Below are 23,534 nucleotides of genomic sequence, written 5' to 3'. Positions count from 1 at the left end.
TCATTTAAGTGCTGAGAATAGTGCCTAACACAAAAGAGCTATCTTTATTATTTTTCCTCTTAGATAATGGCGTTAACTTATTAAATAAAACACTAACCTTGTTAATTTATTTTAGACAATAAGAGAAAGCCTTTCACTTCATTTCTAATTCAACCCTTAGATATACACACTCAGTGCCTGACTTAAGATGGTCTGACTTAACAATCATTCAACTTTATGATGATGTGATACTGATACTCATTCAATAGAAACCACTTCCAATTTTGAATTCTGACCTTTTCTCAGACTAACAACATGCAGAATATTCTCTTGTGAATCTGGGCAATGACAATGAGCTGTAGCTCCCATCAACCCTGAGATCACCAGGGGACACAAATGACACTTCATAGTGTGTATGTTGCTAAACCATGATGTTCAAAATACATTTTGACTTATGATATTGTTGATTTACAGTGTGTTTATTAGGACATCACCCCATTGGAAGTCAAGAAGCATCTGTACTTATGCAACACTGATCTTTTAAAACTTCAGTCCTAAGTCAGTAATCCCTGGCTAAATTTCTCAATGGCTTCCTACCACCTTCAAGACAAGAGTCCTTTGACTGCATGCCCTGTAATATCTCTTGCCTCACACCCATCCCCCCACCCCATGCCTCCTGCATATCATACCTCTGTGCCAGGCCACAGGTGGGTTCCTGTGTACATGGTGTTCTTGTCCCCAGTACTGCCCCTGCTTGGATGTCCTCTTCTTCCTTTCCCTTATAGATGACACTGGCTCATTTCTATGTACCATTCAAGTAATAGTTTTTCTTTATAACCTCTCTGTATTACTTGGCATAGTTAAGCACTCCTCTATCATAAATCCACTACCCTTGCTATAATGACATTATTTATTGACATTCACTTCTCTGTTAGGACTATCAATTTTGTGTGTGTGTGGTACTAGGGATTGAACCCAGGGCCTTACACATGCTAGGCAAGCACTCTACCACTTGAGGTATGCACCCAGTACTTTTGTTTTTGAGATAGGGCCTTGCTAACTGTCCAGGCTGGCCTCGAACTTGAGATCCTCCTGCCTCTGCTTACTGAGTAGTTGGGATTACAGATGTGTACCATCATGCCTGGGTAGACTATAATATTTCTTAGGGGAAATTCTTTGAATCTCCAGCCCCCTTGGAGAGTGCTTGATATGTGTCAGTTGGTGAATTAGGAAGATAGGAACTGAACGGAGATGTGGTCCTAGGAAATAAGTGATGAAGAGTGTAGGAGTGAAGTCAGAGACCTGAACTGTGGTTCCAGCTCTTCTTGTGCTATCCTCCCCACAAACCACAACCCTGTGCACTCTAGCAGGGTTTTACACCTTTTGAGATGGCCATCCCTCATTTTTGAGATGGAATTAACAATACTGCCCAATTCTACCCAAATTTCTGTGAAGATCAAGGAAGAAGACTGTGAAAGAAGCCCTTTTGAAAGTGTAGCAAGCTATGTAAATAGAGGGTAATAACAACTGTTGCTATGTACTGTTTGGCAGCCATCCTGTCCCCTCCTCTCTTTGGTAATCTAAAAATACCTCTAACTTGGAAAGGCAGAGGGGTATTTGTAAATAAGTATACATTATACTACCATCATATGTGAAAATTAATTCTCCATGAGCGATGGAAAAATAAATGTTACTCCTAAACAGATTTTTGCCACTGTGACTCTGCCACAGCAGCTTTCAAAGCTGCAGTTTCTCTGCTGACTGTTTATTGTAGGCAGAGTGTTTATTTCCCTTCACAGTAAGTTCACAGGGGATTGGAAAAAGGACTGCTTGCCAAGTCCAATCAGCTTTGCATTCAGCAGCTTGCAAGGCGGAGAGCAGCTGGAAGGCAGAAGCTCACAGCAACCTTGCCAGATGCCTGCAATGTTTACAAAGGAAAATGTCAGAATTCCCAGAAATCCTGAAAGGAGCTCCTTCTGAGAGTTGCTTTTCCCTAAAATATGGGAAAACATGCAGAGAATACAGCGATGCCCTCAGGACTGTGCTTGTGAGTGAGAGGTAGGTACAAATGATTTCTGGCATGCACCAAGTTTGTGTGGGCCAAAAAGTCTGACCTTATCAACTACAGAAAGGGAGTTCCTAAAGTGGTTTCTGGATTTTGTGATAAGAGAAGGCAACAAAACATGGTTGTGCTCTACTATCATGCTGAGTTCCACAGGCCAGGAAACACAGACAGTTCTCTTCCATTCCCTCCCACCCACCCACTTTCCTGCTGGTAGGTTTCCTGTCTCCCGTGGGTACCAGCATGGCCATCACTTCTTCAAGGACCATGACAGAGGATGTAGAATGCAGTTAGCACTGAACTTAGGTAAAAGCACTGGACATGAAATCCAAAGAGCTGGATATTAGTCCTGGCTTTGCCACTGTAGTCTGATGAAGTCTTTGTCTCATTACAACTATAGTCTTCTAGAGATTCTGCTGTATCAACTGTAACAATATTTGTGATGTTCTTTGAAAAAGTGAAAAATGTTTACTAAAATGCCAAATGGGCAGCCTCTAATTCTTTGGTTCCTAACCAATTTTTCTAGGATAAAATCAAGAACCTTAAAAAGAAAGAATATTAGACTAAATAGAATTTTCTATCAGAAACTCCTAGCAGAGGACTGTGATAGTAAAACGATGATGCCAACAATAACAATGCTAACTCTATACTTCCATTAGCATTCCACTGTGTTTTGTGACAACCACTTGCACGCCTGACCCTGCAGTGCAAAGAAAGTGACCCTGCAGTGGAAAGAACAGCTCACCTCCTGAGGAGGAATGTCAAACGAGATGGTCCTCATATCCACCTTGATGAAGCTATCAGTGCATGGCAGAATAAAAAACAAACCTGCAACAAAGACACATATAGGATCAGAGCGACTGGCACTGAACTAGCTCACTTCTCTTCCATTTTAATGGAATCCACCTAATCAACCCAAGTCACCAATTCATCTTAATAAGCCAGAAGCTCAAAATGCTGTCTTTAAAATCTCCTTGTCCACTAACCACCTCTATTTGTCCCCATAAGGCCCATGGAACCATTTCATTACTCCACTGTTACTGTTACTTTTTCCTTCACTTGACCAATACAATCACTTCCCAAGTCATCTTCCGGTTTCTTGTAGTTTCTCCTCTATGACCCATTTCCTGAGCTGTAAGCAGAGTGACCTTCCCTAAGATACCAACCCTGCCCCATGATAATCCTGCATGACCCACCTCGGCTCACCTCTTCAGCTGCTTCCCGTCTCTGCATTCCTTGCACTCTCACCAGATTTAGCTTAGCTCCTGCAGTTCTTTGAATCTGCAACACTGACTCCGCACATTGCTTTGTACACATTGCTATTTCTGCTAGGAACCCCTTTTTGTGGCTAAAGAGGCGTTAGCCATAATACTCAGTCAGAATGTGACACCCAGAAAGTTTTGTCTTATCTACTACTAGTTTAGGTCAGTCACTGTCCTCCAGGTTTCTCTTTTCTCATGGCTCTGTAGTTACTTTATTATACTTATCCCATGAGATGTGGCTATCTGTTTCCTAGTTGGTGTCCCACCTCCAGATCATAAGATCCTTGAGGGGAGGGTCCATGTTTTAATCTCCCTTGAACTCCTAGAGCCTGGAACACAGTAGGAATTCAGTCAAAGTTTGCCAAGTGAATATCTAAGGCCTTTCCTTAGTAAAGATTCTCATGCACAGACTTCCATAGCTGTAGCTATTCCTGGCCAAAGATAATCCTACTGGCTCAAAGAGGAAGGGGAAGGGAAGTCTGGGAAGGAAAGGTGGGCAATAATAAGAGGGGTTAGAGCCACTGCTCTTGTTAAACAGCTTCTGCTTCATGAACTCTTTTCCAAGTTAACAGAGAAGGGGTCCTCATAAAGGAAATCACATCAGTCAAAAGTACTTCTGTCTCAAGCTGTGTTCGTGGTGGTGCAGGTCTGTAATCCTAGCACTTGGGAGGCTGAGCCAGAAGAATCAAAATTCTGAAGTCAGCCTGGGGTACATAGTGAGACCCTGTCTGAAAAACAAACAAACACTCCCTGTATAGCTATCCTTATCTAAAAAAAAAAAAAAGTACTTCTGTCTTCAGAAAAGTCACCCAGAATCCTAATACTGACCAGGTCCTTTGGCTCCTCCTTGTAAAATGCGACCCAATCTAAAGATGATAGCTCTTTCATACTCTTTTATAATCTAGAATAAAAACACAAATGATAATTTAGCATGAGAAGCACAAACATTTACATGCATAGCTTCTTAACTATATATTTCTGCTCTGAACAGGTCAGATACCTCCTATTTTTCCTCGACATCTAGATGTCTATAAACATGTCTTATGTTTACCTTTTCCAAGCATAATATTTTTGTATTTTTATTGATTATAAAAGCAATACATACTTTGTATAAATTTGCAAACAGTATCAAATCCATAACCTCATTCCTCAGCTGTTTACATTAATATTCAATTGTTCATGTATTGTTTATTCAGAAAAATTTTATGGTTTTTCTTCTGATTCCTTTTACTATAATAAATTTATCTAAAAATATCTGGAGCATATTTTATCTTTTTTAGGACTATGTATTAATAACTGTGTAGGAAAAAATAACCTTTCTTCTTACTATGTGTTTCCTTACTGTGCTCAATGAGTACATTTAGGCACATAATTCATTTAATCCTCACAACAGTCCTGTGAAGAGGGTGTTGTTATTTTCTCCCATTTTACAAGTGAGGAAACATGGCAAAGGTCACATAGTAACAACGGAGCCAGCAGCTGAACCTTGCTATCCTAACTCTGGAGAACTTGTTCTCACAGGACCATCTCACATCCAGAAAATATCTGACAGTGATTCTTACTTTAAGCAACAGGGAATGACTGATTGAATTATGACTGGAAGAAAGCTTTAAAATTCTATTGTAATTGATGAGCAGAATGAATTTTCTATAAGAGAGATGAAGGAAAAAGAGTTACAGCCAGTATGGTCTCTGTCTCTTACACATATAAAGTAGGTTTAGTAGGCAGGAGTCAACTCCTTCCCAGATGTGAAGAAAAGTTCTTTACCTTTATGCACATCCATATTGATATTGGGAAAGTTATAAGTGTGAATAAGAATGAGGCAGCCACCAAAATCCATCCACAAGGTCCAAGGCCTGCACTGGGGCTATCTGTTGAAACAAAACCATGAAGCTCTTATCACTGTTATTAGCACAGCCACTGCCATCTCCATCCCTACTAGCCATTAATACCTTTGTGTTTAGCATTGCGCTGACTGCTTTACATGTTTTCATCTAATCCCCGACAGCCCAGAGTGCAGGTACTATTTTCCCTAGACTATCTAACACAAGTATTTCCCTACATTACTCATTATTCTATCCAGTGAACAGTTATTAAGCATCTATTTCTTTTGTCCTGTGCTTTTCATTGAAGTGACAAAAACGAACAAGACCCAATCCCAGCTTTTGAAAAGGTTCAAGTAGACTGGGGAAGAAAGATAAATGTAATGCTAGATGGTAAGTAGAAATACAGAACATCTGTTCAGAACATTTTTTTGAAAACACAGACTAAGGTAACACATAGTTGGGTGGAGGAGAGGGGAGTGAGATAGGGATGGGAGTTGTCAGAGGGCTTCTTAAAGGACATAACAATAAGGAAAATACCAATAAAAAGGAAGGGGAAAAAAGGAAGGGGAAGAAAGGAAAGGGGCATTTTTGGCTTGAGGGGATAGCATTATTCAAGGTGAAAAATCACATGACATATGAACATGAATATCATGTCATTGAGAGCCTCATTTAAAAACATGCCTATAAAATATTTTACTGGGTTTATAAATCATAATTTATTAACCATTTCCTATCTATGTTCTATTAAAAACAATGCTGTAAGTCAGGTATGGTGGTACATTACTTATAATCCTAGCTATTGGGTGGTGGAGACAGGAGGATCACAAGTTCAAGGCCTGCCTGGGCAAAGTTAGGGAGATCCTATCTCAAAAATCAAACAAACAAGTTAAAACAAAGAGCTGGAAGCATAGCTCAAGTGGTAGAGTGCAGGAGGCCCTGGATCCAATCCCCAGTGCTAGCAAAAAAAAAAAAAAAAAAAAAACCAAAAACCAAAAAATAAAAATGCTGTAACGAACAATTTTGTATATAGTCTTCCTTCCACATTTTGAACTGGTTCCCTTTTCTACATATGAAATAGTGTTTCTGTCTGATTACAGAGGAAGTATCACGCCCAACAGCAAAAAAATTTAGAAAATTCAAACATGGAAGGAAGTTTTCTGAATTCAGAGACAATAAACATTTTAGTACATACACTCTTACACAAACTTTTTCTTTGCACATACAACTATATTTTAAAACTCAACATTTGTAATGTATTTTCTCCCCTTTAGCTGTTATTCTTTTACCTCCCTCATTAGCCTTGATAGATGTGTATTTGTACTTCTCCTGGTTTTCCTTTAATTTTTTTAATCTAAGTTATACTTGCATAAAGTTTGAAAAACAATTCTGTAAGACTAGTGCAATAAAGGGCACCTCTTCTTGTTTTCTCCTCCTCAAAAGCAAAGTGCTTTTTTTGGCCGAGTATCTTGGTGTTTGCCTCCATGCAGTGGGTCTGGTACTCCTTACTCTTTTGGTTTTGAGTGGTACCAATTGACTTTCCACTGTGGAAGAGGATTTAATGTTTTTTTCTTCTTTTTCCACCTACCCATCCATCCTTCCAGTATAACTACATCATAATTTTGGTTAGACCAAAATTATGCTACCATGAACAAAATCTTATGTTACCATGAACATTCTAATGGCATTCTATTCAAAACCAAGCCATGTAGTAAAACAGAATTCATTTTCCTGTTCTGTACAACTTTTTTCTCTTTTTCTGTTTTGTTGTTTCCCTTTAATTAGTCTTCAAAACACTTATTGATCCAACCTCAAACCCTTCAGCAATGGTCTAAATCTCCTTTAAAATTTGTGAGGTATTCTATCAATTTCTTCTTTGGACTTCTTGTCATCCAGCTTGCATTCTCTGATTGCCTTTTACATCATCCTGGGAATCCCCCATCACGGCCTGGGTTTTTGTTGTCTTAACAAAAACCACTTTTAGTTCACTTTTCCTTTTGTGGAAGATACAGAGTCTAAGAAGGCTCGATTGGTGTACTCCTCAACCACAGGCTTCTGCCATAGTTTTAGGAGCTGTTTTAATGATGGGAGTTTGACAAGAAGGGAACAGGTATTCCAGATGTGTGTTAATGCTTAAAAGAAAAGGCCAAAAGGCAGTAAGACAGGCTTTGAATAGATAGGAGGCCCAGAAATAAGTAGAGGTTCAAGCTAGGAGCATAGGAGAAAAGAGAAGACACATGTCAACATCCAAGCCAAGAGGAACTTTGAAACACATGACGAAAAACCAGAAATACAGCGAGTACCTTGGTTACTATATTTGACTTTAAAATTTTCTGATACTGTGTCATAGTGGAAGGTAAATGTTCTGATGCATACTTAAATAAAAGTGACCTAAGTTAATCCTGGAGGTTTTGAAATTATAACTTTTGGGGTACAGACATATTCACTGACAGACTATTCAAAGCACAAGTGGTACTTGTGGAGAAAGCTCCATTAGGTATTGTCACAACAGTGGCTGCTTTTTGTGGTTTTCTATAAACCAGGCATTGTGTAAAGGTACTTTAGAAATGTGTATCATTTAACTCTTACAACAGCCCTGTGAGGCTAAGTAGTTTTTGTTTGTTTTTGAGACAAGGTCTTGCTATATAGTCCAAACGGACAACAAACTAACTATATAGCCAAGGCTGGCCAGGAACTGTGATCTCCCTGCCTCAGTCTTCCCAAGTATTGGGATTACAGATATGTGCCACCAAGCCCAGTGAGGCTAAGAATTTTTTAGCTCCAATTTTAAGAATGAGGTAATCAAAGCAATGTAACTTTTCCAAGGTCACACAATGGGGGAATTGCTACTATACTGGGATTCAAATACAGGTCACTCACTCCAAATCTCAGTCTCTTCGACCCTTCATGTTTGAAGCACTTTCTTAAGACAGCATCCAAACTGGCAAAGCACACAGGCAGAAGATTTGAGAATGAAATCTGGTATTTTTACAGAAGAAGGAAACTCACTTAATTCTATGCATATTTATAGCAAAAGACAGTTTCAAGGCTCTGTGCCAGGCTTAGGTCTACATTTTGAGTACAACAGATTCCAAACAAGGAACAGACTGTTTCCAAATACTTACCTGCCAGTACTTGGTGCTTTCCAAAATATTGCCTTGTACTCCCATGTTTCAGGCAAGGTGCATAGCTCTGTGTCCCAAACATACCATACTATAACCTCCTCGAGGGGGTGATAAACAAGAAAACGTGCACACTTCATCATATATTTTTTTCTTTTTTGTGATGTTGGAAATCGAACCCAGGGTCCTCACACATGGTAGACAAGCACTCTACCAATGAGTGCTTGTCTAACCCCTTACTAGTTTTTATATTCTCAATGTGCACAGTACCCTGCACAGATAGAACGGGCATATGGGGCTTAGTTTCTTCACCTGAAAAAATATGGGTTATTAGACTGGCCTTACAGGAATTGAGATAGTGCTTAGTAAATACAGATGACAGCATTCTGTAATCCTTTTATTTTACTCAAACATTCAAATCTCCATGATAAAAAAGGGAAGATGGCTTAATTTCTCCCTGGCTTGATGTCACTCCCAGCCAGCCTAGGCTTGGAAATTCGAAAATCCTTAGGAAGTGCGTTTACAAAGAAATCCACACAAGGGCAAGTCAGAAAGCTCAGCTAAGATGCTTCTGGATTCACTTCCCATCATCAGACTGTGTCTCTTTTCAAACCCCAGGAAAGTATACAGGAACAAGGAAGTCAAGTGGATATTTTGAAACCTGGGCTTAGACTATCACATATCAAATGCTCATCTGGAAATAATCGGTGTATACACACTAGGGAAATGGCACATTCATATTTTCTTAACTCTCAAAATTCTTCCCCATCTGCTCACAGCTCAAAAAGGTACATAAAATACACTCCTCAGACAGGAGAAGTTTAGAGTCCTCCAGGCTTAAAAATGAACCTTCAGTCATCTACCACTTCTGGGAAAAAGAGGAAAAGCAATTGATGAAATCCATTTATTTCAAGTTTCCCACTATTAGGTTAGGATCAAATCCTCCTATCAGGTTTATGGGGTAAATGACAAGTAATGGGTAGTCAGAATTCCTGAGATATTTAGGTTGACATACTTGTCAATACTTTGCTGGGTGGGAAAACTCATAAAGATTAAGGATGTTCTGGTATTTGGCTGTAAATACTACTTTGTCAGGTATTAGTGAATTCTCTTCTTTTACTACCAAACTCCTTCCTGAAAACTGCATTAGGATAAATTTTTAACTAATCAAAGCCAAGCTCTGGAAATGGATATGAGCCTATATATTTAAATTTTTGTACTTAACATTTAATTTGACCTTACCTTCAGGACACTCAATTTTTTTATTGTTTCTTTCTATAAAGAGCAGAATCATCAGTATAATAATTAGTTATAGCTCAACAAGTAGGAAAAGTATCCATATTTTCATTATTTCTAGGCCATTATCGTTTGCCTTACTATACATCCTTTAAGCCTTTTGTGTCCTATTTTTTTCAAAAGTGAAATAATGGCACACAAAATTATTTAAGATCTCTCCCTTCCATATTGTGAACATCTTTTCATATCAGTAAATACTCTTCATCATTATTAATGGTTTCATAATAGTCTGTTGCTTCATATAATGAACACTTAGATTGTGTACAAATTTTTCCATTTGAAACTTTGGTATGAGCTGAGCATGCTTGTGCATGCCTGTAATTCCAGCACTTGGGAGGCTGAGGCAGGAGGATCCTGAGTTCAAGACCAGCTTGGGTTATATAGTGAAACTCTGCCTCAAAAAAAAAAAAAAAGAAAAGAAAAAGAAATTAAATGAAATTCCACTGCATTGAATATACCTTTAGCAAAGTTTCTGTGATCCTTATGTACTTATATAGTACGTAAGTTAATTTTGCCGAAAGATGAAATTATGCAAATTTTAAATTTCTCTCATTCTGTTATCTCTTATTACTACTACTACCATTTATTGGTCATCTAATCATGTTAGCTCCTTACATAAACTATGTCTGATGTTTATAAAAATCTGTAAAGTAGATATAAAATATTCCTTCTGGAGAGGCAGTAATAAAGAAAAAGACATTCAGGGAAGAAACAAAAGAAAACCAAACCATAGACGAATAAAGACAATTTGCACAGTAATTTTTGTTGTGTTGGTTTCAGGAAAAGCATCAACATATTCTTTCCAGAATAATACATAATCCAGGCCAATGTTCAGAGCAGTGTATACTGTTACTCATTCCTATCATCTGGTTAACTTTAAGATCTATTAAATTTGGCAAGACTGGAAGTCATGTGGAATAACAAATCCCATTTATCACTAAGATTTAATTACTTTGAAGTTCAAAATATGCTGGCTTTCCTCTGCTGAGAAAAGGCCTGAAACATGTCTTGTATCATATCTAAAAATATGACTCAGAGTCATTTCTATTACTACACACACAAAAAGAAAAGGATGGCTAAAGAGTCATTGAAATAATCTAAATTGCAACATTTAAAGGCAACCCTTTCCTTCCCTTTATACAAAGTGAGGATGAAACATGAATTGTTAATTGCCAGGAACACGGTTGCCTGGGTGGAGAAAGATAGCTGGTTGGTAATTTTATCTCAGAAACACATGTTATCCGGTTCTAACAGCACTTTTTAAGGGGTAATGGTAGGTCAAAATAAAAGGCAATTTAAAGGTTTTTTTCCTTAAAAGCATTTGTATCCAGTATATAAAAGTTCTTTTTGGCCACCATTATTCCATATCAGGTTCTGTTAGGATTTAGCAAACTCCTTCATCAAAGAAAGGATCAGAGAGTAAACATTTCAGACTTTTCAGAGCATAAAGTCTGTGACAAGATCTCTACTCTGCCATTGCAATGCAAAAGTACATCTGTATATACACACGGACAAGTATGGCTGTGTTTCAATAAAACTTAATTTATGGACACCTAAATCTTTCATGTAATTTTCACATGTAAAGGAACGTTTTTTTAATCAATTAAAAATGTAAGATCTGATCAAATTGGAGGGATTAAAAATATAAAAACTATTCAGAGCTTATGGGTCATACCAAACAGTCAGCTAGATTTGGTCCACAGATTGTTAAAACCCATTTCTGTTCTTTGAGGATGAAGATTTTAATTATTGCAACAAAGCAATTGGTCTATCTTCCAGCTATTCAAATAGGGTTACCTTTTCCAGCTTCCCTGTTTCATTTTCCTTTGCTTGTTTTGAAACAAGGTCTTTATAAGGCCTGATAAATAAAAACTCAAGACAAAATAGGGAGAAGGGCCATTTTCAAATGGGATTTTAGAAGAAAGGCAAAGGGGACAACAAAAAAGGTTAAAAATAAGAGAAATAGAAAAGTAATAAAGAGAAAAACCAAAACGAAGACAGCGTCCTACAAAGAGAAAGATGAAAAGAGCTAAACATTGAGAAAGAGCAGCATTTAGCACCTGTCAGGTCTCAATAAATATATATTGAGAAAATAGTATTTGATTGGAGTTTACAACTTGCAACTCATTGAGTCAGGGGATTTCAAGATCAATAGCACCCACTGCACTATAAGCAGAGTTTATAGTTATTAGAATGCCTCTATCCTTGAATCTCTAGAAAGGACATTATTTTCTGGGCTAGAGTTATTACAGCCCAAATGATATCAAGATAAGAATGCTGTCTGAAAACTGTACCTTTCCCTTCCTGTAACATAAGCCATTTACAGCTATCAATGCTGGACCCAAAGAACTGATACTGATGAAGCATATTCTATGATTTGATTCACAAAGGTTAAAATGTGTTTACCATGAAATCTCAAGGAAAGGAAAGGGACTAATCCTTTTAAGAAGGATTTTTAGTACAAGTTGAAAGAAAGGGAATCCTTTTCTTACCTCCAAAAGAATAAGAAAATTAAATAAGCGTAAGTATTTTACTTTCCGTGCATTTTGAGGATTTTCTGTAGCTTTACTTCATTCAAATGTTTCAAATTATAAAATAGGAGGAAAAAAATAGGTGACAGCAATAGCAATCTAAAATTTGGATCCATAAGTTCTAATCGGGCCTCCCTCTCCTAAGCTGCCATGGCACTCTACCCTGCTTAAGTGACACTGATCGCACCCATATTTACCTTGTTCAGTTTCATCTTCATGAGCTTCTGGCCTTGCTAAAACATGTAGCATAATGGGTTCGTGTTGGCTCTGCACACTAGCTGTATGATCATGAGAAAGTACCATGCCTCTCTGTGCCTTAGTCTATGGACCTAAAAATAGGGCTAATGAGAGAATCTCCTTAGTGCATAAGAGGCACTCAAAAAACTTTTGTAAAATAAATAGCTGTTGAGCGAACAGAGTAATTCTGCTGTTTTTCTGGGGAAGAGAAATGGCTATTATATAAGGCAAATTGAAACTACTTGTCACAAGGCAGGATCCAGGAACACAGTTCAGAATTGTCCTCTGTCCCAAAGTTGTTGTCAATTTCTTTCCTCAGTGTTAACTTTTCTTTCCAAGAAAAACAAGACAACAAACATACCTTTTCTAACCATGAGGTTAGAAAATTCAGAAAGGGAGAAGGTTGAGCTGAACAGTCCAAGTTTCGAAACATAGAAATCCTAACATTCTAAAAACGGGAGAGAAAAACAATTTCATGATGGGTATTAAGCTCATTAAATTCAGACTAGCCCGAAATACATTAAACAGAACAACACCTTCCTACATTTTTAGTGTTTTTTTCTCCTCAGCTCTTCTACTTGGGTATCTTAAAAGTACCCACAGTTAAGGTACTCTCATAAAAGTCTTTGTAGGGTAATGTTATTTCATGGAAAAATGGAAGGAGCATAATGAAACTACATCATTAGGTTCCAAATAGCTAAGGAATAGTTAAGAGCCTGAGGACTTGGTGCCTGATTCCAATTCTACCATTCCATTTTCTCATCAGTAAAATGGGAGAAGGGAACAGTGCTTATTTCACAGTGTCAGGAAGATTAAATGAGAAAATATGTAAAGTGCTTGACACTTAGGAGTGTCCAATAAGTGCTGCCATTGCAACTTTGAGGTCATTATTGGTATAGTTTATAAAACGAAACCTTTTATTAAGTGAATTGCCTTCTGGGACTTATATACAATGGAGGGGAAAAAAATCAAGACTAACAATCTGCGTGGGGACTCTGTCTCTGGAGGAGAAACATCACCTTAGTGTGTTAAGAGTTCTAAACTTTATTATGTCATTTGTCATATATAGCTTTCAAATGTGCCCCTAAATTTGAATTTACTGGAAAATATCCCAGTTTTCTGAATGGCACTCCAAATTCAGCCTTTTAGTTTAAAGGTCCTACATTGTTAACATTCTTTTATTCGGTGGTACTGGGGTTTGAACGCAGGACTTCACACTTGCTAGACATGAGTTCTGCCACTTGAGTCACTCCACAGATTGCAACCATTCTTATTCTTTGTTTTCTTCATTAAATAGTATCTTAATAACTTTTAAAGTTTCAAAAGGCAATTCACAAATATTATCTCATTTGATATCTAAAATTCTGGGAGTCAGGGCAGTGAGATTATACCCAATGTATAGATGAACTGACTTTCGGGAGGCAGAGAGTCTTAGCCAAGGTAACCCAAATAGTAAGTAATAGTACTGAAATTTTACTCTGTACTACCTTCCCCTAAGTGTTCACTCCAAAGAACAACAAATTTGATTTTGTTTTTCTTTTGTCTAATACCAAAGACATTTTCTTGGTTGTATCTTCAAGGCTAATCTACTGAAACATCAAGTCAAAAGCTTGGGATTCAAGTTTCTTTAGTAGTACCAGAGCGCAGGCGAAGACACAAAAAGAACCAATGAACAAGTGAATTGATAGACATTCGCCTCTTTCTATTGACTGGGATCGCTAACTTCTCTTCCCACGGCTTCATAAATAAGGCTCCTGACTAGGTACAACTCATTGTCTTGGCAATTATAATCCCTTTGTTAATAATATGAACCCGTGATAAACAGCCTATTTATATTAAGAAAATGTAATAAGGAACATAACTGTCACACCCTAAAGTAAATAGTTTGGGTTATAACAAACAATAAAATAAGTTGACAATCGACGCTTAAGATGGTTTACTCCCTTTCCTCTTCCCTTTTCTTTTAACAAACATTTTGTGCACCTACTAGGTACTTGATACTAAGCTATTACATTGAGGAAGGGCATAAAAGGGTGGGGAATAAAAGATGAATCAAATTGATCATTATAATAAAATACGATACAGGTATGCACAGAACACTAGGCAGACACAGAGGAGGGGTGTTCACTTTTATGTAGTGACAACAGTGTTCAGGAGGTTTTGAATCCTAACTTTATCACTTTTTCAACATTAAAAAAAAATTCTTTCAAGCCAGGCACCAGTGATTCATGTCTGTAATCCTACCTACTTGGGAGGCTAAGATCAGGAGGATCCATCCCCAGCAAATAATTTGTGAGGCCCACCCCCCATCTCAAAATAAAGCAAACTCCAGAGCAAAATGGACTAGAGGTGTGGTTCAAGTGGCCTGCAAGAGCACCTGCTTTGTAAGCACAAAACCCTAAGTTCAAACCCCAGTTCCACCCCCCAACAAAAAAAAATAAAGTAAAATTTTTTTCCTAAGATGACTAGGCAGTCAGTGACTTTTTTTTTACAGTGTAAAATTTACACTATTTGATGGCACCAAGAATATGTTTAATCATAAAAAATACGTAAGCAAAAAAAATATTACATAAGCAACAGTTTCTGTAGTCTTGGTCTGTGGTTTGAGTTAATTTATAACCACTGGATGGTTTTGCTCAGATCAATTATTAAAGAAGTAACAAAGTTCTTCCCAATCTGACCAACTGTAACAAATGAAATAAACATATCAGTCCCATGATTCTGCTTATTTTCAGAGATTTTCCCAAAGGGATTTATCCTGTTGACATGGCTCTTAATTATGAAGATACATTTCTTTGCAATCCACCTGCATTATTTCATTATAAAGAGAATGTACTGGCTTTAGGAAAAACTAGTCATATTCTAGGTTTGTTCATATTTACCAATTTAAGATTAATTTTCAGCAAAGACATAAAGAGGCAGAGTTTGGGCTTTTGTAATTCCACTGCCTCCCTCAGAAGCTGTCCTCTGGAGGACCCAGAAGTCTGACTCAAGCTGGATTCTTCTGGAATTTGTTTACTGCCTCTCACCTTTAGTGAAGTACTGAAGTTTTCAAGATCCTACACCTTGGTATGCATTTTAGCGGTAGCTCTAGGACAGGAAAAAAGGTTTGGAAACTCAGATAGTCTGGGTTTGACACTGTATGATTCTTATGAGCTATATGTGATTTTATCACTCTGACCCTCAGTTTCCTCATTGTAAAATGGGGAGTAATGGGGCTTTCCTCACTGCAGAAATGCAATTAGATGTTTTTAAAACAGGTTATTTTTGGCACATGAAAGGCATTCATGAGATAGACTGTAAAGTGCTCAGGATGAGTCTTGCACAAGACAAACATTTAAGAAATTCTACTTCATACATTCTAGCAATAAATTTCCTACCACTGTCAAATTTCTAAGGCTTGTCATTTAAAAAAGGTGATATTGACCAAGCAAAATTTCATTTGTATATATCATTATATAGGGAGAGAGTGCATTCATTTTCATTAGTTTCTTAAAAGATTTGTCTAAATACAAAGTTTAGTGTAGAACCAAGAAAAAGAACCTAGAAGTTAAAAAAAAAAATCTGTGGCTGGGTATGGTGTTAGACACCTGTAATCCCAGCATTCAGGAAGATGAGGCAGGAAAATTACAAATTGGAGGCCAGCTTGGACTGCACAGTGAGTTCCAGGCCAGCCTGGGCTAAACAGCAAAATACTGTCTTAAAAAACAAAACAACACGACAGCAACAAAAAAGGTCTATAACCATAAGAAAACTAAATAACCATTAAGTACAAGGATCATATTTATTCCCAAAGAACTTCATTTGTCACAGCAATTTTCCTCTAGAAGGTCAGAGTACAGAAGGGATGGGGTTAAGAAAATATGATACAGGAGTGAACTTGATCAAAGTACCTCATATGCACATATGGAAAATTCACACTGAAACCCTTTTGTAAAATTAGTTTATGTTAATAACAAATAGATGAATATGTATACACTAATAGTGAAAGAAACAAAGAAAAGAAGGAAGGAAGGAAGGAAGAAAGTATAGAGGAAAAGATCCTACTTACCTTACCTAGGAAAAGATAATGATTGAAGAGGTGATACTGAACAATTTTTTCCTCTGCAAGTTTTAGAATCAGTTATGCTTAAATTTAAAATATGGCTCCACTAACCCTAAGCAATTTAACCTCTGTATCAGTTTCTTCAATATAAAGTGGAGATAGGAACTGTACCTACTACAAGTATTGTGAAGATTCAGTAAAATAATGTGTATAAAATATTTCACACCAAATAAAAACAAAGGATTTTTTGTAAAGTTTGTTTTGGTGCTGGGGGTGGAACCAGCCCATCTCTCTTGCCTAGTGCTCTATCCCAGAGCTACACCCCCAGCCCTCTAAAATTCTTTAGATGCTCCTGGAAAGGAATGAAAGACATGTATTCCGGGCAAGAAAAATGGTATTTAAGAGTTGGGTGGACAAGGCTGGCTTTACAAATAATCAGAATTTTTGGGCTTGGTGGTTTGGGCTTTGTAATCCCAGCACTTGGAAGGCAGAAGCAAGATGACTACAAGTTTGAGGCCAGTCTGGGACTACATAGTAAGACCTTGTCTCAAAAAAACCCAAACCAAATAATCACAATAGATGACTCCAACATAGTGTTCGTTGTGGAGTGCTGAAAAAGCCCACCCAGACTCCATCCTGCCTGAAATTCCATCTTTGGAAATAATTCCTTTGGACTAGTAAGAACTCCTGAGAGGCTAGCAGTACGCCTGAGAGGTTTATGGGCTCTCTTTATTGGGCACTCCCCGGACCCCAAGGAGTCACCAATAAAGGTTCAAGATGGTAGCTTTCTCAAGAGCACTAGCTTCTTCACAGGGGAGCTTAGATGGAGCTCCTGCCTTCATGATTTCCCAGTAAGGTGGTGAGGGTAGGGGAACTTAAGAGTTCCTCAAGAGACAAAAGCACAAAGGAGAGTTCCCTAAAGACAAAGGGGCAGCATGGGACAGATGTGGAGCTGGAAACAGAGGTGGAAGAACGCCAGAGATTTTCTTCCTTCCTTCTGCATGTACCGTCTTCTGTGTGATGGGAGCTGGAGCTTGGCCTCTTACTATGAAACTGGTTATGTTCCCAAAGCCAGGGATGTAGGTAAGGGAAGCGGGGCTCTTTCTAGGTCCAGAGGAGGGAGGCTCACACTTGGGGTGGTTGAAGGCTGGATGGAGGGTGAAAATTGGCCTCGCTGATGGCCAATTGTTGCTGCGCCTCCTTATCCGCATGGACGACACGAGATAGGAAGCGCTGGCACCTGGCGGGGCATCTGGGATCCGCGGGATAACGCGAGCCCCCACCCGGGTTCGGAGGATTGGACACGCCCCTGCCATTCGCGCGTCCACCCTGTGCGGGGACAGACTGTGCCCTCTGCACCCCACCACCCCCAAATCGTGACTCTCAGCCTGAGAAGAGGAAGACAGCAACTTTGAGAAGCGCTCGCGCAAAGCAGCAGAGATGCGCCTGGAACCCGGTAGTCAGACAGCCGAGGTTACGCTACAGACTGGAGCTCGGTCCCCCCGGGGGAGGATTAGGGCTCGATGGGCCAGGCACGGGCCTCGCCAGGGACGCGGGGCTCACCCTTAAAGGAGTCAGGGAGCCGCCGGGCTTGGGTGTCTTCTGCGTGCCGCTTCTCAGCCATTGCTGCTTGATCCTGAGCCTCACTTTACCGTCGGCGTCACCAACCCTGGAGCCTCGCGAAGTGCGGTGAGCACCCCGTGGGCGCAAGCTCTAGCTTGCAGCCCCGCCCCCTCGCAGGGCCCGCCCCCTCGCGGCAACCTGGCCAATAGACACTGGCATCGGCGGGGACACGCCCCCTCACCTCCCACCCCTTCTTGACGGGCGGAGGGTTGGTCGTTTCCCGTTAGGTTAGCACTCTAAGGGGCGTGGCCTGAGAGGCGTGGCGCCCCCAAGAAGGGGGTAGACACCACCCCGGCGGCGCCTGAACTGGGGCGGGGAGGCCAGCGAATTGGGGCTGGCGGAGGGTTCTGTGCAGGTTGCCCGCAGTATGGCCTGAGGAGAAGGTGCGAGTAAAGGCAAGGCGCCCAGCTGGGTAGCGGTACTGGAGCAAGGCGCCTTCTCCAGAGGAGGGATTGGTGGGGAGAAAATGGCGCCCTCTGGTGAAGGGGTGGCGTCGGAGTTGGGGGAAGGCTGAGGGGCGTCCGGGAGGCCACGGGGCGGCCGCTGAGGCCAGCCTGAGCGGAGAGGGCGATGGTGCGACCACCCCAGAGCCCAGGTGAACTCATTCGAGGGAGCTGCGGTGACGGTATTCAGACAGAATCCCTTGGGAGCCCCCGGCCTGGGGCCACTGTTGAGGAAGCAGTGGACGGCGACAGACACGGTGCCCGCCCCATGGACTCTATGGAGTGCTCTAGTATCGCGACAGCGACTCACAATCACGACACGTGGTGAAAGGCGCTGGGAGGGGAATACCAGGGCATCTGCTGTGGCTAAGGGGACAAGGGAAGGCTTCTTTAAATAAGGAGGCCTTGGGATGTCATCCGAAAGATGAGAAGGAGCCAGCCTTAGGAAGGGGACGGTCCAGGCCTAGGGAAAAGCATGTGCGAGGGCTAAACACCTCACACTGGAAAACCACTGATGTGTTTTATTCTCCCTGATTTGTCCTCAGGAAAACTGTTGGGAATGTGGTAATGTATGCAAGAAGATGCACTCTAAAAAGCATTTTAGAAGAAGAGAATGATGGAGAATAATACTGAAATACATGGCATCTGTGGGAACGAGACAGAAACACACTGAAAGCTGTTGAGCAATACCTGGTAGGGGAGAAGGGTAAGAAAGACTAAAAGCGGGGATTAGACTGTTAAAATACAATAGATTTGCCGGTGAAATGCCAAGGCAAACCCCCACTGAACAATGAACAGACAAAACAATGAAGGACAGGAATGCAAAACAGGCTAAGTTATGGAAGGGAGCTAGTAGGAAAGGGAGGGTAAGTGAAGAGGGTGAATGTGGTGATGCATTCTCTACACATGCATCAACACGGAACATTGGAACCGTTGGAGTCATTTTAAGAACGGGGAGGGGGAAGGGAAGGAATAATGGAGGGAGTGAACCAAACTCAGGTACATTGTATATGGGAACATTACAGTGAAACCCCCTGTATAACTCTATGACCCCATTTATAATATGTACTAATAAAAAATGTTTAAAATTTTTCTTTTGAAGTTGCAAAGACAGTATAGAGAGGTCACATGAATCCTCCACCCAGTTTCCCCTTGAAGCTACAATTTCCTTCACTGTGGTCCCAAAACCAGGAAATGGACCGTAGCACACTGTGTATAAAGTTCTATCGTGTAGATTCCCATAACCATAGTAGTACAGGTACAGGATATTTCATCACCACGAAGATTTCCCTCATGGTGAGCACTTTTTTTCTTGTCTTTTTTTTTTTTTTTTAGCAGCACTGGAGTTTGAAATCAGGGCTTCAAGCTTGTTAGGCAGGTACTCTTACCACTTGAGTCACTGGGCTAGCCCTTTTTTTTTTTAATGTCATCAGTAACTGTGTGATATCAGATACTTTGTGCTTTGACAATCAGTTAAAGTTTTTTTTTTTTTAATGGGACTGGGATTTGAACTCAGGACTTCAGAGCTTGCAAACCAGGCACTCTACTATACTTTGTGCTTTGGTCACAGGAAATAGTATACTTCCTGTGATTTTATAGCTTTATTGCCTTGGCTCTGTCAGGAAGGACACACACACCATCAAAGGAGAGGTGCTAAGATCTTTACCTGAAGGCAAAGGCTTCAGAATTTGATAAAAGCCTGATTCAGAGCTCTCAAATTGACTTCCAAATACATAGAACTGTTTGTATTCCTGGAGGTGGTGCTAACAGCTCATGCAAGTTACATGTTTATTAGTTTTCTGGAGAAGATAGGAGGGAAGTATAAATTTAATGATCTCTCCTCTTTAAATCATCCTTGAGAAAGTCCACAGCTTCATTTTTTCCATTCTGCCATGAGTAACCCCCAGAGGCATGTACTTCCTGTTTATGCTGTGGTTCCCAGGAAAGAGGAGCAAATGCACAAGAAATTAAACCTTCCAGTAGAGGAGGGCTTGATTACAAATTGCACATTGCAAAAAGGTATTCAGGTTTCATTTTTTCTGGAAAGGAAAATATTTCAAAATGAATTTAATGTCCACACTCCTCAAGTCTCAGGGCAATCTCAACAGCATCACTTCTGAAGTGTCTCCCTTTGGGACAGAAACTTCAGTAAACACTTGGCTCTAGTTTTAGATTGCATCAGTTCTAGAGCTAATGCCAAGTCCCAAACTAAGAACAAGCTTTGACTCGATCTTCAGATTACTTTCAGAATACATGAGAATTTTCAATTTGATTTGGTTTTCTCACACATAATCAGTATAAATGAATGGTTCAAATGTACTTTAAAAATAAATATTAGTGTGATTCTCCCCTTGGGAGATTTTTAAATCTAAACTTTCTCCTAATGCTGATTAGAAGTTAGAATTTTCTAAAAGAACTTTATGCTTTAAAATGGAAACTTAATTTTGGTGAACTTTTCCTCTGGTTGTTATTTAAAATATATTTGTATGTAGTCAAAATTGAAATATATATTCTATACTACTTTTTATGTTTTATTTTGCTGTTACTTGACAAGCATATTCAGCATACCAAATGAAGTATTGATTGATAGTGATAGTGATGACATTAAGATGTAGAGATGAGTTGAAAATCTATCATGAATCCATAATTGAATAAATCAGAAGAAAATTTAGTCTTTTTCCAGTGCTCACAAGAAATGCTTCAATAAGAACAAGAACATCCTTAATTATTATTTTTTCCTTTAAAGTGCTAATCTGGGCTGTTCTTGTTGCCTTTAGTGAAGTCAGCTAATCAACTGCCTTGTGGGAATAGCAATAGCAAGTTTTATTTATTTGTGCCATTCTGCCCAGGACTGGACCAACAAATTTGATCTGTTTTTCTGCATGGATTAGTTTGCTTTTATTGCATTACAATAAAGTTTTTGTCTTCCTGTATCTTCTTCAGGAAGTTATTCCAGGATTTGAATCATCACTTGAGTTTCACCAGAGGATTTTATACATTTGAGGTGTGGCAGGAGAACAATTGCATCACAGTATCTAGTAAGATACTGGGAATCCAGGTCCTCAGGTGTTCTGAAAATAAAAAGCATTACTATAACAACACTGGTGGTATTTAATAGAATTATCTAAGGGAAGATTCTTATTAATCTGCTTTATTTATATGTTCACTCAGCAAATATTTATTGAATATCTACTGTGTGCTGGGCAGGATAGTATGGCATCATAGGATTTAAAGACTATGCTAATGATATATACACAGTTGTGCAGTTTTCCAAGAAATGGCTGGGCCTTTCCAAGAACCAAGGAATGGAGAGTGGTTTACCTAATAAGGTATCCTCAGAGCCAAGATGAGGGAGGTTAATGCGTGAAACTGCAACTATAATGAATGTAAATGAATTTTCTAGCTAACCTCTAGAGTTGGGAAAGTCACTGTTGGGGTTGTTGCTGTGGACTATTGGCTGCTATATACCAAGAAGAAGCCTCAGCTGAAGTCAACCATCACTTCAGGACAATGGCGGAGTAGGATGTTTGGCAGAATGTACCCTGATTTGGTGCTGCACCTGTTCCTTGGGTCCTTTGTGTTATTCTTTTTACCTGTTTACCCTGTATCACATGGATCTTACATTCTAGTATTCTTTTCTACACATAATTAGTTTGTCAGGTTTTCTATACCATGTAGCACAGACTGGGTGGCTTAAACAATAGAAATTTTTCTTGTAATTCTGGAGGCTAGAATTCTAAGACCAATGTGTTAGCAGGGTTGGTCTCTTCCAAGGCATATGAGGGAACAATCTGTTCCAAGACTCTTTCTTTGACTTGCAGATGGTTGTCTTCTTGTGTCTTTACATTGTCTTCCCTCTGTGCCTATGTCCACACTTCCTTTTCTTATAAGAACATCAGTCATATTAGATGAGGGTCCACAATAATGACCTCATTTAACTTAATTATTTCTTTAAAGATACTGTCTCCAAATATAGTCTGAGAACTAGAACTTCATCATATGAATTTGGAGAAAATATAATTCAGCTCATAATAACACATAAGACTACACTGTATCCAAATCTTGGTCCTGCCTGTTTTTTTCCTTTGAGATATGCAAAGCCATTTATGTTTCCCTGAAAACTGTGTTGGGTAACCTGTAATTATGGATGATTGCTTTTTAAACATGATTTATTCTTAAACAATACTACAAAGAAATTTCTTCATTAGTAAGTATTAATTGCTCTACTTGGAATGTTGCTCCATCTAGTGTCCACCATATTCTACTACTTTTGTCTAAGTTATAAAAACAAATAAAGGAATTATGTTGGAGAAAGGGTTTTCTAATAGTTGGGTTATTATTCACAGAGCACTGAAGAATCAATGGCAAAAATCATTATTTAAATACTGCATGTGGAAGGAGAGAAGGGCCTATCTAATGACATTTTTTGACAATTCAAAAAATGTTGTTATCATCATTTATCATCACCACCAGTTGCTATTTATTTTTAATCCTATGAGGAAACTGAGACTGGGTTTTGTCACTTACCCAAAATATTACAGATTATAAAGTTATACTGTTTGTATAACTTCTGAATTTAAGCTCTTAATCATTGTGAATATATAAGAAGATACAAACTTGTCAGAAGGTATTCCTAAGATATGAACATTTAGATGCATATTTAAGCATGCATCTAAATGGCTTACCTTCAATCTTGAAATATACTTAACCTTTCTCTTACATTGCAATAATACTTTATTCAGTGTTTATATAATTATTGACAGAATGTGTCTAGAGGACAGGATATAATCCACAGTGTCATCAGCATTTTGTAGTTTAGTTCATCATACATCTCAAGTCCAATTGAAAAAGTTTGGGTTTTTCTATTTGTAGTTTTAAAGAATAATTTCTAGTTTTCTATTGTACAAGTTGAAAGGGACAACCCATCTACCTAAAGATACTTTAGGAGATAAATTTGAGTTAGAAAAGGATGCTTTAAAAATACAGGATAGTTTTGTAAATGCATAGGAATATGTCAGTGGCTGGTACTTTGGGGGAATATAAATAGTAACATCAGCCATGAGTTGTGGTGAGAGATGACAATAGATTGAAATGCACAGGCCAAACTTTGA

At 39.1% G+C, this 23,534-nt stretch overlaps 1 protein-coding gene and 1 long non-coding RNA gene across 2 annotated transcripts in view; one reads left to right on the top strand and one right to left on the bottom strand.

Moving 5' to 3' along the window:
• Stom (stomatin) overlaps positions 1 to 18,079 on the bottom strand; it is a 28,132-nt gene extending 10,053 nt beyond the window's left edge. Inside the window, exons 1-4 of the mRNA XM_020173105.2 lie at positions 17,921 to 18,079; positions 5,071 to 5,174; positions 4,132 to 4,204; positions 2,787 to 2,869 (exon numbers count right to left, since the gene is read on the bottom strand). Coding sequence (XP_020028694.2) covers positions 2,787 to 2,869; positions 4,132 to 4,204; positions 5,071 to 5,174; positions 17,921 to 17,981 — 321 coding nt within the window. The 5' untranslated portion in view covers positions 17,982 to 18,079. The remainder of the gene's footprint in view (positions 1 to 2,786; positions 2,870 to 4,131; positions 4,205 to 5,070; positions 5,175 to 17,920) is intronic.
• A 168-nt stretch (positions 18,080 to 18,247) lies between these two features.
• On the top strand, positions 18,248 to 22,956 carry LOC141415376 (uncharacterized). Its single transcript, XR_012440330.1, has 3 exons — positions 18,248 to 18,363; positions 18,969 to 19,129; positions 21,827 to 22,956. It is a non-coding gene; the product is annotated as an uncharacterized lncRNA (long non-coding RNA).
• Positions 22,957 to 23,534: the final 578 nt, after the last annotated feature.

This window comes from Castor canadensis, chromosome 13 (genome assembly GCF_047511655.1).
Source record: "Castor canadensis chromosome 13, mCasCan1.hap1v2, whole genome shotgun sequence".
Classification (NCBI taxonomy): Eukaryota; Metazoa; Chordata; class Mammalia; order Rodentia; family Castoridae; genus Castor; species Castor canadensis.
Note: the sequence above shows the minus strand (reverse complement) of the source record. Positions and strands in the feature narration are given on the sequence as shown.